Source organism: Mobula hypostoma (assembly GCF_963921235.1).
Source record: "Mobula hypostoma chromosome 22 unlocalized genomic scaffold, sMobHyp1.1 SUPER_22_unloc_1, whole genome shotgun sequence".
In the NCBI taxonomy this organism is placed as follows: Eukaryota; Metazoa; Chordata; class Chondrichthyes; order Myliobatiformes; family Myliobatidae; genus Mobula; species Mobula hypostoma.
Window position 1 is genome coordinate 78,975 of NW_026948152.1, and position 13,404 is coordinate 92,378.

A 13,404-nucleotide genomic window follows, 5' to 3' on the forward strand; every position below is an offset into this window, starting at 1 on the left:
CCATCATTAAGGACCCCCCATAGCCAGGCCATGCTCTCTTATCACTGCTGCCATCAGGAAGAAGGCACAGGAGTCTCATGACTCTCACCACCAGGTTCAGGAACAGTTATTACCCCCCAAGCATCAGGCTCTTGAACCAAAGGGGATAGCCACACTCGACTTCGCGCCCCACCATTAAAATGTTTCCACAATTTTCAAGGACTTGCGTACACTCACTTTCAAGGATTCTTCATTTCATGTTCATGGTATTTATTGCTTATTTATTAATCATTATTGTTTTTTTTGTATTTGCAGTTTGTTGTCTTTTGCACACTGGTTGAGCAGGCTTTGTCAATCACCTGACTTTATGTGTCTTTTTCATAGGGCAGGGTACCTCAACAACCCACACCACCAATCTCATCTCATTGACTCCAAATAACTTTTGTAGAAGGCGTTTCCCCAGAGGTTCACATACTTTTTCCAACAAATACATGCAATACTGGACCATTTTCTCAATAAGTAAACGAACAAGTATAATATTTTGTGTTGTTTATTAAATTGATCTAGTTTTAGGACTTAAATGAAGATCTGATCACATTTTAGGTCATACTTATGTAGAAATATACAGAAAATTCTACAGGGTTCACAAACTTTCTAGCACCATTGTATATGGTGACATATATGAACTTTGAGTATTTTTTTTTACATACTCAGAGTGCTAAGTGCCTAGAAAGCACTGCCAGGGTTTGTGGTAGAAACTGAAACAAGAGAGACATTTAAGAGACTCTTAAGAGAGGCACATGGATACAAGAAAAATGAAGAGCTATGGGATACGTGGGAGGGGATAGTCAGATGGATCATGGAGTAGGTTTGTATAGGTCGGCACTAATCTTTTCTTTACAACTGTGTGGACCAATCATTGCTCTGAGCAGAAAACTTTTACAAGGCCTGAAAACTGTGCAGAACTTTAAATTAACATTATATTAAAGAAAATTCCAGCTGTGCAGCAATAAAAGCTATCTGCAAGAGAACATTCCAGTTAATGTACACCGTGTATCTGCAGGTACTAACTCGTCCTGACGAAGGGTCTCGGCCTGAAACGTTGACTGTACCACTTCCTAGAGATGCTGCCTGGCCTGCTGCATTCACCAGCAACTTTGATGTGTGTTGCCAGATCTATAAGATTATAAGGTTGGCAGGAAGGAGCTTAAGAATGAATTAGGAGAGCCAGAAGGGACCATGAGGCCTTAGTGAGCAGGATTAAGGAAAATCCTAAGGCATTCTACAGGTATGTGAAGAGCAAGAGGATAAGACGTGAGAGAATAGGACCAATCAAGTGTGACAGTGGAAAAGTGTGTATGGAACTGAAGGAGATAGCAGAAATACTGAAATGACTACTTTGCTTCAGCATTCACTACAGAAAAGGATCTTGGCGATTGTACAGAGGACTTACAGTGAACTGAAAAACTTGAGCATGTAGATATTAAGGAAGAGAATGTGCTGGAGCTTTTGGAAAGCATCAAGTTGGCTAAGTCACCGGGACAGGATGAGATGTTCCCCAGGCTAATCTGGGAAGTGAGGGAGGAGATTACTGAGCCTCTGGCGATGATCTTTGCATTATCAATGGGAGTGGGAGAGGTTCCAGAGGATTGGAGGGTTGCAGATGTTGTTCCCTTATTCAAGAAAGGGAGTAGAGATAGCCCAGGAAATTATTGACCAATGAGTCTTACTTCAGTGGTTGGTAAGTTGATGGAGATCCTGAGAGGCAGGATTTATGAATATTTGGAGAGCCATAACATGATTAGGAATAGTCAGCATGGCTTTGTGAAAGACAGGTCGTGCCTTACGAGCCTGATTGAATTTTTTGAGGATGTGACTGAACACATTGATGAAGGTAGAGCCGTAGATGTCGTTATATGGATTTCAGCAAGGCATTTGATAAGGTACCCTATGCAAGGCTTATTGAGAAAGTAATGAGACATGGGATCCAAGGGGACATTGCTTTGTGGATCCAGAATTGGCTTCCCACAGAAGGCAAAGAATGGTTGTAGATGGGTCATATTCTGCATGGAGGTCGGTGTCTGGTGGTGTGCCTCAGGGATCTGTTCTGGGACCCCTACTCTTCGTGATTTTTATAAATGACCTGGATGAAGAAGTGGAGGGATGGGTCAGTAAATTTGCTGATGGCACAAAGGTTGGAGGTGTTGTAGATAGTGTGGAGGGCTGTCAGAGGTTACAAAAGGACATTGCTGGGATGCAAAACTGGGCTGAGAAGTGGCAGATGGAGTTCAACCCAGATAGGTGTGAGGTGGTTCATTTTGGTAGGTCAAATATGATGGCAGAATATAGTATTAATGGTAAGACTTGGCAGTGTGGAGGATCAGAGGGATCTTGGGGTCCGAGTCCATAGGACACTCAAAGCTGCTGCACAGGTTGACTCTGTGGTTAAGAAAGTATATGGTGCATTGGCCTTCATTAATCGTGGAATTGAGGGTAGGAGCCAAGAGGTAATGTTACAGCTATATAGGACCCAGATCAGACCCCTCTTGGAGTACTGTGCTCAGTTCTAGTTGCCTCACTACAGGAAGGATGTGGAAACCGTAGAAAGGGTGCAGAGGAGATTTACAAGGATGTTGCCTAGATTGGGGAGCATGCCTTATGAGAACAGTCTGAGTGAACTCGGCCTTTTTTCCTTGGAGCGTTGGGAGGATGAGAGGTGACCTGATAGAGGTGTATAAGATGATGAGAGGCATTGATCATGTGGATAGTCAGAGGCTTTTTCCCAGTGCTGAAATGGCTAGCAAGAGGGGGCACAGTTTTAAGGTGCTTGGAAGTAGGTACAGAGGAGATGTCAGGGGTAAGTTTTTTTACGCAGAGAGTGATGAGTGTGTGGAATGGGCTGCCAGCATAGGTGGTGGAGGCGGATATGATAGGGTCTTTTAAGAGACTCCTGGATAGGTACATGGAGCTTAGGAAAATAGAGAGCTGTGGGTAACCCTAGGTAATTTCTAAAGTAAGTACGTGTTTGCCACAGCATTGTGGACCGAAAGGCCTGCATTGTGCTGTAGGCTTTCTATGTTCTATAAAACATAATATACAGATAGTTATAATCTTTTTCCCATATTAAGAGTGTTAAAATAGAAGAATTAGTTTTCGATGAGACGAGGGTGGTTTATAGGGAATGAGGATTTTTATTTTAACACAATGGTTAATATCTGGAACTTACTGCCAGAGGAGGCTGTTAGAGTGACTATATTTCAGAGATGTTTATACAGACACTTTAATAGGCAAGGCAGAGAAAGATTTGGGCAAATGCAATTAGTGCAGCTGTACAACAACGTCAACATGGGCATGACAGGCCTTATGGCCTACCTCTGTGAACCACTACTAATGATCCAAGTTGCAAATAATCCACATTAGTGTTGTAGACAGAGAGCAACAGCACCGTTCCTGCACCTGAACTATAGACAGAGACAACAACACCGTTTCTGTACCCGAACTGTAGACAGAGACAACACCGTTCCTGCACCTGAACTATAGACAGAGACAACAACACCGTTTCTGTACCCGAACTGTAGACAGAGACAACACCGTTCCTGCACCTGAACTGTAGACAGAGACAACAACACTGTTCCTGCACCTGAACTATAGACAACAACACCGTTCCTGCACCTGAACTGTAGACAGAGACAACAACACCGTTCCTGCACCCGAACTGTAGACAGAGACAACAACACCGTTCCTGCACCCGAACTGTAGACAGAGATAACAGCACTGTTCCTGCACCCAAACTGTAGACAGAGACAACAGCACTGTTTCTGTACCCGAACTGTAGACAGAGACAACACCGTTCCTGCACCCGAACTGTAGACAGAGACAACAGCACCGTTCCTGCACCCGAACTGTAGACAGAGACAACAACACCGTTTCTGCACCCGAACTGTAGACAGGGACAACAGCACCGTTCCTGCACCTGAACTGTAGACAGGGACAACAACACCGTTTCTGCACCCGAACTGTAGACAGGGACAACAGCACCGTTCCTGCACCTGAACTGTAGACAGGAACAACAACACCGTTCCTGCACCTGAACTGTAGACAGGGACAACAACACCGTTTCTGCACCCGAACTGTAGACAGAGACAACAACACCGTTCCTGCACCTGAACTGTAGACAGGGACAACAACACCGTTTCTGCACCCGAACTGTAGACAGGGACAACAGCACCGTTCCTGCACCTGAACTGTAGACAGGAACAACAACACCGTTCCTGCACCCGAACTGTAGACAGAGACAACAACACCGTTTCTGTACCCGAACTGTAGACAGAGACAACAACACCGTTTCTGCACCCGAACTGTAGACAGAGACAACAACACCGTTTCTGTACCCGAACTGTAGACAGAGACAACAACACCGTTCCTGCACCTGAACTGTAGACAGAGACAACACCATTTCTGTACCCGAACTGTAGACAGAGACAACAACACCGTTCCTGCACCTGAACTGTAGACAGAGACAACAACACCGTTTCTGTACCCGAACTGTAGACAGGGACAACAGCACCGTTCCTGCACCTGAACTGTAGACAGGGACAACAACACCGTTCCTGCACCCGAACTGTAGACAGGGACAACAACACCGTTCCTGCACCTGAACTGTAGACAGGGACAACAGCACCGTTCCTGCACCCGAACTGTAGGTAGAGACAACAGCACCGTTTCTGCACCCAGATGAACTGTAGACAGGGACAACACCACCATTTCTGCACCTGAACTACAGACAAAGACAACAACACTGTTTCTGTACCCAAACTGTAGACAGAGACAACAACACCGTTTCTGCACCCAGATGAACTGTAGACAGGGATAACAGCACCATTTCTGCACCTGAACTGTAGACAGAGACAACAGCACCGTTCCTGCACCCGAACTGTAGGTAGAGACAACAGCACCGTTTCTGCATCCAGATGAACTGTAGGTAGAGACAACAGCACCGTTTCTGCACCCAGATGAACTGTAGACAGAGACAACAGCACCGTTTCTGCACCCAGATGAACTGTAGACAGAGACAACAACACTGTTGCTGTACCCAGATGACTGTAGCTCAGCATTTAACACCATCATTCCCACAATCCTGATTGAGAAGTTACTGAACCTGGGCCTCTTTACCTCCCTCTGCAATTGGATCCTCGACTTCCTAACCAGAAGACCACATCTGTGTGGACTGGTAACAATATCTCCTCCTCGCTGACGATAAACACTGCTGTACCTCAGGGGTGTGTACTTAGCCCACTGCTCTACTCTCTATATACCCATGACTGTGTGGCTAGGCATAGCTCAAATACCATCTATTAATTTGCTGACAATACAACCATTGTTGGTAGAATCTCAGATGGTGACGAGAGGGCGTACAGGAGTGAGATATGCCAACTAGTGGAGTGGTGTTGCAGCAATGACCTGGCACTCAACGTCAGTAAGATGAAAGAGCTGATTGTGGACTTCAGGAAGGGTAAGATGAAGGAACACATACCAATCCTCTTAGAGGGATCAGAAGTGGAGAGAGTGAGCAGTTTCAAGTTCCTGGGTGTCAAGTTCTCTGAGGATCTAACCTGGTCCCAACATATTGATGCAGCTATAAAGAAGGCAAGACAGCAACTATACTTCACAAGGAGTTTGAAGAGATTTGGTCTGTCAACAAAAACACTCCAAAACTTCTATTGATGTACTATGGAGAGCATTCTGACAGGCTGCATCACTGTCTGGTACAGGGGTGGGGGGTGGCTGCTGCACAGGACTGAAAGAAGCTGCAGAGGGTTGTAAATTTAGTCGGCTCCATCTTGGGTATTAGCCTACAAAGTAGCTGGGACATCTTCAAGGAGCGGTGTCTTAGAAAGGCAGTGTCCATTATTAAGGACCCCCAGCACCCAGGGCATGTCCTTTCCTCACTGTTACCATCGGTAGGAGGTACAGAAGCCTGAAGGCACACACTCAGTAACTCAAGAACAGCTTCTTCCCTTCTGCCATCCGATTCCTAAATGGACATTGAACACTACCTCACTTTTAAAAATATATATTATTTCTACTTTTGCATGATTTTAATCTATTCAATATACGTATGCTATAACTGATTTACTTATTTATTCATTATTATTTTTATTTATTCTTCTCTTCTTCTATATTATGTATTTCAATGAACTGCTGCTAAGTTAACAAATTTCACGACACATGCCAGTGATAATAAACCTGATTCAGATTCTGATTCTGAACTGTAAACAGAACATAGAACAGTACAGCACAGTACAGGCCCTTTGGTCCACAATGTTCTGCCGACCCTTAAACCCTGCCTCCCATATAACCCCCCCACCTTAAATTCCTCCATATACCTGTCTAGTAGTCTCTTAAATTTCACGAATGTATCTGCCTCCACCATTGACTCAGGCAGTGCATTCCACGCACCAACTACTCTCTGAGTAAAAAACCTTTCTCTAGTATCTCCCTTGAACTTCCCACCCCTTACTTTAAAGCCATGTCCTCTTGTATTGAGCAGTGGTGCCCTGGGGAAGAGGCGCTGGCTGTCCACTCTATCTATTCCTCTTAATATCTTGTAAATAGAGACAACAGCACCAATTCTGTAGCTGAACTATAGAGACAACAGCACTATTTATGTAGACAGAGACAACAGCACCATTTCTGTACACAGATGAACTGTAGGTAGAGACAACAGTTCTGTTTCTATACTCGATGAACAAAATACAAAATCTCACCTCATCCTGAATGTACTGCAGTAGAAATGGTGATGCTCGGAGGTTGTCCACAGGAATGTTGAAGAAACCTTGAATTTCCTTCTGATGAAGGTCCATTGTGATAATGTGGGTTAATCCTGGAAACACAACACACAGCCACCAACAAGCATTGGCGAGTCAACTGACAGCGGGATTAAATCTGCTTCAGCATAACCTGCTGAGTTCACCCAAGGTTGTGCACTAGATTCTACCTCTTATATGCAATACAAACACTGCAACCCTAGGACCAGCATAGTTCATCCAGACATCCTACACTTCACCCAGACATAGCACCAGCCACCCCATTCTTCACCCCAGACACCATAGACACCCCATATTTCATTCCAGACATGGCTCCAGGCACCCCATGCTTCACCCCAGACACGGCTCCAGACACCATAGACACCCCATATTTCATCCCAGACACTGCTCTAGACACCCCATACTTCACTCCAGACATGGCTTCAGGCACCCCATAAAATAAGACCATAAGCTATAGGTGCAGAAATAGGCCATTTGGCCCATAAAATCTGCTCCACCATTTCATCACGGCTGATTCAATTTTCTTCTCAGCGCCAATCTCCTGGCTTCTCCCCGTATCCTTTCATGCCCTGACTGATCAAGGATATATCAACCTCTGCCTTAAATATACAAAAAGACTTGGGCCTCCACAGCTGCCTGTTGCAAAGTATTCCACAGATTTACCCCTCTCTGGCTAAAGAAATTCCTCCTCATCTCCATTGTAAAAGGACACCCCTCTATTCTGAGACTGTGGTCTTCGACCCTCCCACCATTGGAAATATCCTCTCCACATCCACTCCATCAAGGTCTTCCGCTATTTGATAGGTTTCAATGAGATCACCCCTCATTCTTCTGATTTCCAGCAAATACAGGCCCAGAACTATCAAGTGCTCTTGTAATGACAAGCCATTCAATCCTGGAATCATTTCTGTGAATCTCCTTTGAACCCTCTCCAATGTCAGTACATCCTTTCTAAGATAAGGGGCCCAAAACTGCTCACAATACTCCAAGCAAGGAGTCACCAGTGCTTTATAAAGTCTCAACATTACATCCTTGCTTTTATATTCTACTCCTCTTGAAATGAATGCTAACATTGCATTTGCCTTCCTCACCACAGACTCAACAGGCAAATTAACTTTTTTGGGAATCCTGCACAAGGACTCCCCAGTCTGTTGGTGTCTGAATTTTTTTGTATTTTCTCTCCATTTAGAAAATAATCAGCCCTTTAATTTCTTCTACCAAAATGCAGGAGCATACACTTCCCAACAGTGTATTCCATCTGTCATTTCTTTGCCCATTCTCCTAATCTATCTACAACCTTCTGTAGCCTCTCTACTTCCTCAAAACTACCTGCCTCTCTACCTATATTCATATCATTCAAATTGCAACAAAGCCATCAATTCTATCATCCAAATCATTAACATATGACTTAAAAGAATCAGTCCAAAAACAGACCCCTGTGGAATACCAGTAGTCACCGGCAGCCAGTCAAAATAGGTTCCCTTTATTCACACTCTTTGCCTCCTGCCAATCAGCCACTACTTTATCCATGCTAGAATCTTTCCTGTAATTGCATGGGCTCTTCGCTTGTTAAGCAGTCTCATGTGTGGCACCTTGTCAAAGTCTTTCTGAAAATCCAAGTAGACAACAACCAATTTTCCTTTGTCTATCCTGTTTCTTACTTCTTCAAAGAATTTCTACAGAGTTGTCAGGCAAGAGTTCTCCTTGCTAACTACCGCCTCTTTTGTCATGTGCCTCCAAGTACCTCATCCTTAATCATCGACTCTAACATCTTCCCACTGAGGTCAGACTAATTGGCCTATAGTTTCTTTTCTTCTGCCTCTCTCGTGTTTCTTGAAGTGTGGAACGACATTTGCAATTTTCCAGTCTTTTGCAACCATTCCAGAATATAGTGATTCTTAAAAAATCATTATTAATACTTCCACAATCTCTTCAGCTACCTCTTTCAGAACCATCTGGTCCAGGTGACTTATCTACCTTCAGACCTTCCAGTTTCCAAAGAACCTTCTCTCTAGTTATGGTAACATCACACACTTCATGCCCCCTGACATCTGGAACTTCCACCATGTTGCTAGTGTCTTCCACAGGGAAGACTGATGCAAAATACTTGTTCATTCTGTCTGCGTTTTCATTGTCCTCCATTGCTACCTCTCCAGCACTGTTTTCCAGCAGTCTGATATCTGCTCTCACCTCTCTTTTACACTTTATGGATCTGAAGAGACTTTTGTTATCTTCTTTAATATCATTGGGTAGCTTACTTTTGTATTCCATCTTTACCTTTTTAATGACTTTTGGTTGCCTTCTGTTGGTTTTTAAAAACTTCCTAATCCTCTAACTTCCCACTAATTTTTGCTGTTATATGCCCTCTGTTTGGCTTTTATGTTGGCTTTGACTTCTCGTTAGCTATGGTTAGGTCTTCTTGCCTTTGGATTACTTCTTCCTCTTTGGGATGTATCTATTCTGTGCCTCCTGAATTGCTTCCAGAAATTCCAGCCATTGCTGCTCTGCCATCATCCTTGCCAGTGTTCTTTTCCATCAATTCTGGCCAACTCCTTTCTCATGCCTCTGTAATTCCCTTTACTCCATTGATACATTTGACTTTAATTTCCCCTCCTCAAATTTCAGGGTGAATTCGATCATATTATGATCACTTTCTCCTGTTACCTTAAGCTCTTTAATCAATTCCGGTTCATTGCACAACACCCAGTCCAGAATAGCTAGTAGGCTCAACCATGAGCTGGTCGAATAAAATTGAAAAGAGTGCAGACAAAATTTACAAGGCCGTTACCAGGACTTGAGGACCTGAGTTATTGAGAAAGGTTGAAGTTAGGATTCCCCGAGTGTAGGAAAACAAGGGAAGGTTTGGTAGAGGTATACAAAATTATGAGGGCTATACATAACTGAGGGTGGTAATGGGTTCAAGCTCCCATTACCTATTACATGCTGACAATGGCATGCACATCAAATAGCCAATGACAACCAAGTCCAGCTCCTGACCTTCACATGTGGCTTAGCTACTAGGTCCAGCAGAACCGTTTCTACAGACAGGAGAAGGGGCAAGGGCAGGGGTTAATGGCACCTTAAAAGCAGTCACTTCGGGCAGATGGGTCTCAGCAACCATGGTTGGCAGCTCATCCAGGAGGAGGAAGGCTGATTTCAAACCTCCACTGCATTGCAGCTATACCCACCCACGGGGAAGAATTCGGGAGTAAACCCTGAGGGAAAAATCTAGAACTGGAGTTCCTAAAGCAGTCCTACATTGAGTTCATTGGCAACTCCTGAGACACTGCTGGTACCAAACTGTATCAGTCTCTGCCGTTCCTTTGGGTTCATCAGATGTGTGGAGAAGGGGAGCTTGCTACATTGGCAAAAGCTTGCTCTCCATATTGTACTGCCCAATCTTGCGTATCTAGACAGCTAGGACGGAATATCCATGGTCAACTCTGACCGACAGAAGCCTCAGACAAAACTCAGATACATAGGTAAATGCATACAGATTTTTTTCCACTGAGGCTGGGTGAGACTAAAGTGAGACTAGAGGTCATGAGCCAAGGGTGAAAGGTGAAATGTTTAAGGGGTACATGAGGGGGAACAACTTCACTCAAAGAGTGGTGAGCACTACCAGTAGATGTGGTGGATGCAGGTTTGGTTCAATGTTTAATTGGAATTTGGATGGGAGGGGAATGGAGGGCTATAGGTACAGGACTAGGCAGAATGACAGTTCAGCATGGACTAGATGGCTCAAAGGATCTGTTTCTGTGCTGTAGTACCCTATTAGTCTATGAACCCTAAAGGAGAGTAAAATAATGTGGTTGAGTGGATGTAGGCGATATTTTCCTTCAATGATCAAGGCAATTCCCTTTACTCCACTGCAATACAAATACATCTGACTTTAACTTCTCCTCCTCAAATTTCAGGGTGAATTCGATCATACTATGGTCACTTGCCCCTAAGGGTTCTATTACCTTAAATTCTCTAATCAATTCTGGTTCATTGAACAACACCCAAACCAGAATAGCTGATCCTCTAGCAGGCTCAGCCATAAGCTGCTCTAAAAAGCCATCTCGGTGGTACTTGAGAAACTCCCCCTCCTGTAACCCAGCACCAACCTGATTTTCCCAATCGACCTGCATACTGAACTCCCCCATGACTTTTGTTAACATTGACCTTTTGGAATGCATTTTCCATCTCCCGTTGTAATTTATAGGTCACATCCTTACTACTGCTTGGGAGTCTGTATACAACTCCCATCAGGGTCTTTTTACCCTTGCAGTTCCTTAGCTCTATCCACAATTATTCAACACCTTCCAACCTAATGTCACCTCTAAGATTTGATTTCATTTGTTACCAACAGCACAACACTCCAGACACCACAGACACTCCATATTTCATCCCAGACACCACAAACACCCCATTCTTCACCCAGACCCAGTTCCAGGCACTCCATACTTCACCCAGACTCCTCATACTTCACTCCAGACACCACAAACTCCCCATATTTCTTCCAAGACACCACAGACACCCCATACTTCACTCAGACACAGCTCCAGAAGCTGCTCACCTGCTTTGGCCAACATGCATGCCAGCAGTTTGCAAACGATGGAGCCCCTCTTCCTCATCTTACACTGCTTACTGTAGGGGAAGTAAGGAATTACTCCAATAATGTTCCGGGCACACGAAGTCTTGCAGGCGTAGGCCATGATCAGTAATTCCATCACAGCTGTATTAACATCTCTGCCAAACAGAAATACATTGGCCTGATCAGGATATCATCAAGGGCATTATCATTCAATTTCAGCAAAACCATCAGTAGAAGCTACATTGCCCATTCCTTTGTGCTTAATTAGTCACAAAGTGCCCAAGACAACATAATGCTAAATCCATAACTTCCTAAGTTGGGGTATAGTGAGTTAAGAGATGGCATCCTAGTACTCAACAAGCTGTCTGAAAGAACCAAGGATGGTGAATTGTGACAACCAAGGGCATACAAGATGAGTCGTTTAAACAAAATGTTTCCCAGATTCCAAGGGAAGCTATCATCTAGTAACACTCACATCTACAATGAAGTGCTTTGTGAGGCTGGTCATGGCTCGAGTCAGCTCCAGCTGTAGTAAGGATCTGGACCCACTGCCATTTGCCTATCGCCACAGTATGTCTACAGGGTGGAGGTGGGGGCGGGGGGATGGGACGATCTCAATGGCTCTCCATGCTGCCTTGGATCACCTGAACAATGCAAATAGGTATGTCAGGATGCTATTCAATGATTATTACTCAACATTTAACACCATCATTCCTACAATCCTGATCGAAAAACTACAGAACCTGGGCCTCTGTACCTCCCTCTGCAACTGGATCCTTAGCTTCCTAACTGGAAGACCACAGTCTGTGTGCGTTGGAAGTAACATCCCTATCTTGCTGACAATCAACACTGACACACCTAAGGTATGTGTGCTTAGCTCCACTCTCTCTACACCCATGACTGTATGGCTAGGCATGGCTCAAATGCTGAGGATACAAGCAACGTTGGCAAAATCTCAGATGGTGACAAGAGGGCATGCAGGAGCGAGATATACCAGCTAATTGAGTGGTGTCACAGCAACAACCTTGTACTTATATCAGTAAGACGAAAGAGCTGATTGTGAACTTCAGAAAGAGTAAAACAAGGAAATACAAACCAATCATCGAGGGATTAGAAGGGGGGGGGAGAGAGAGAGAGAGAGAGAGAAAGAAAGAGAAAGAGAAATTTCAAGCTCCTGGATGTCAATATCTCTGAGGATCTAACCTGGTCCCAACATATCAATGCAGCTATAAAGAAGGCAAGACAGCAGGCATATTCATTAGGAGTTTGAGGAGATTTGATTTGTCACCTAAAACACACAAAAACTTCTACAAATGTGCCACGGAGGGCATTTGGACAGGCTGCATCACCGTCTGGTATGAGGAGAGAGACTACTGCACAGGATTGAAGTAAACTGCAAAGAGAGGTAAAATTAGTCATCTCCTTCCTGGGTGCTAGCCTCTGTAGAATCCAAGACATCTTCATGGAGCGGTGCCTCAGAAAGGCAGCATCAATCATAAGGACCCCCACCACATAGGACATGCCCTCTTCTCATCATTTCATACTTGAAAAGCTGTTGAAGGGTGTAAGAAAAGTGGCAGAAGAGAAGAGAACTTCACTGTTCTGCTTTTAGCCTGTTTGAGTTATTGTTGAAGATAAGGGATTATGTGGAATGGGTGCCATCCAATTAGCAGATGTTTTCTTGGTGAGGGGCAATGAGGTAGGGCTTAAAGTTTTTTTTTGTTCGAGAGGGTTGGGCTCAAGGGCACTGAGTCCAGACGCCCTTATGCGTCTCCAATAGTAGTGGCCAGGAAGAAGATCAGGAAGGTACAGATGTGTGGACTATCAGACTCTGAACAGGAATACAGGCCCCAACCAGTATAAATTCCTGAGAATCGAGGATGCGCTGGCCTACCTGAATGGTGCGACGCGGTTCGGTGTACTGGACTCGAGTGGATATTACCAGATATCCATGAGTGAGGCTGATAAACAGAAGACTTATCTGAAGTATGTGCCTGATATGAGAAGGGAGCTGAAAAA

The 13,404-nt window shown here is 44.4% G+C and overlaps 1 protein-coding gene across 2 annotated transcripts in view; it reads right to left on the reverse strand.

The window, feature by feature from the left end:
- LOC134341301 (phosphoribosyl pyrophosphate synthase-associated protein 1) overlaps window positions 1–13,404 on the reverse strand; it is a 71,090-nt gene that overhangs the window by 41,414 nt on the left and 16,272 nt on the right. For both annotated transcript variants that reach the window (XM_063039179.1, XM_063039180.1), the window contains exons 5-6: window positions 11,368–11,540; window positions 6,747–6,862 (exon numbers count right to left, since the gene is read on the reverse strand). In XM_063039179.1, the coding sequence (XP_062895249.1) occupies window positions 6,747–6,862; window positions 11,368–11,540 (289 nt within the window). The remainder of the gene's footprint in view (window positions 1–6,746; window positions 6,863–11,367; window positions 11,541–13,404) is intronic.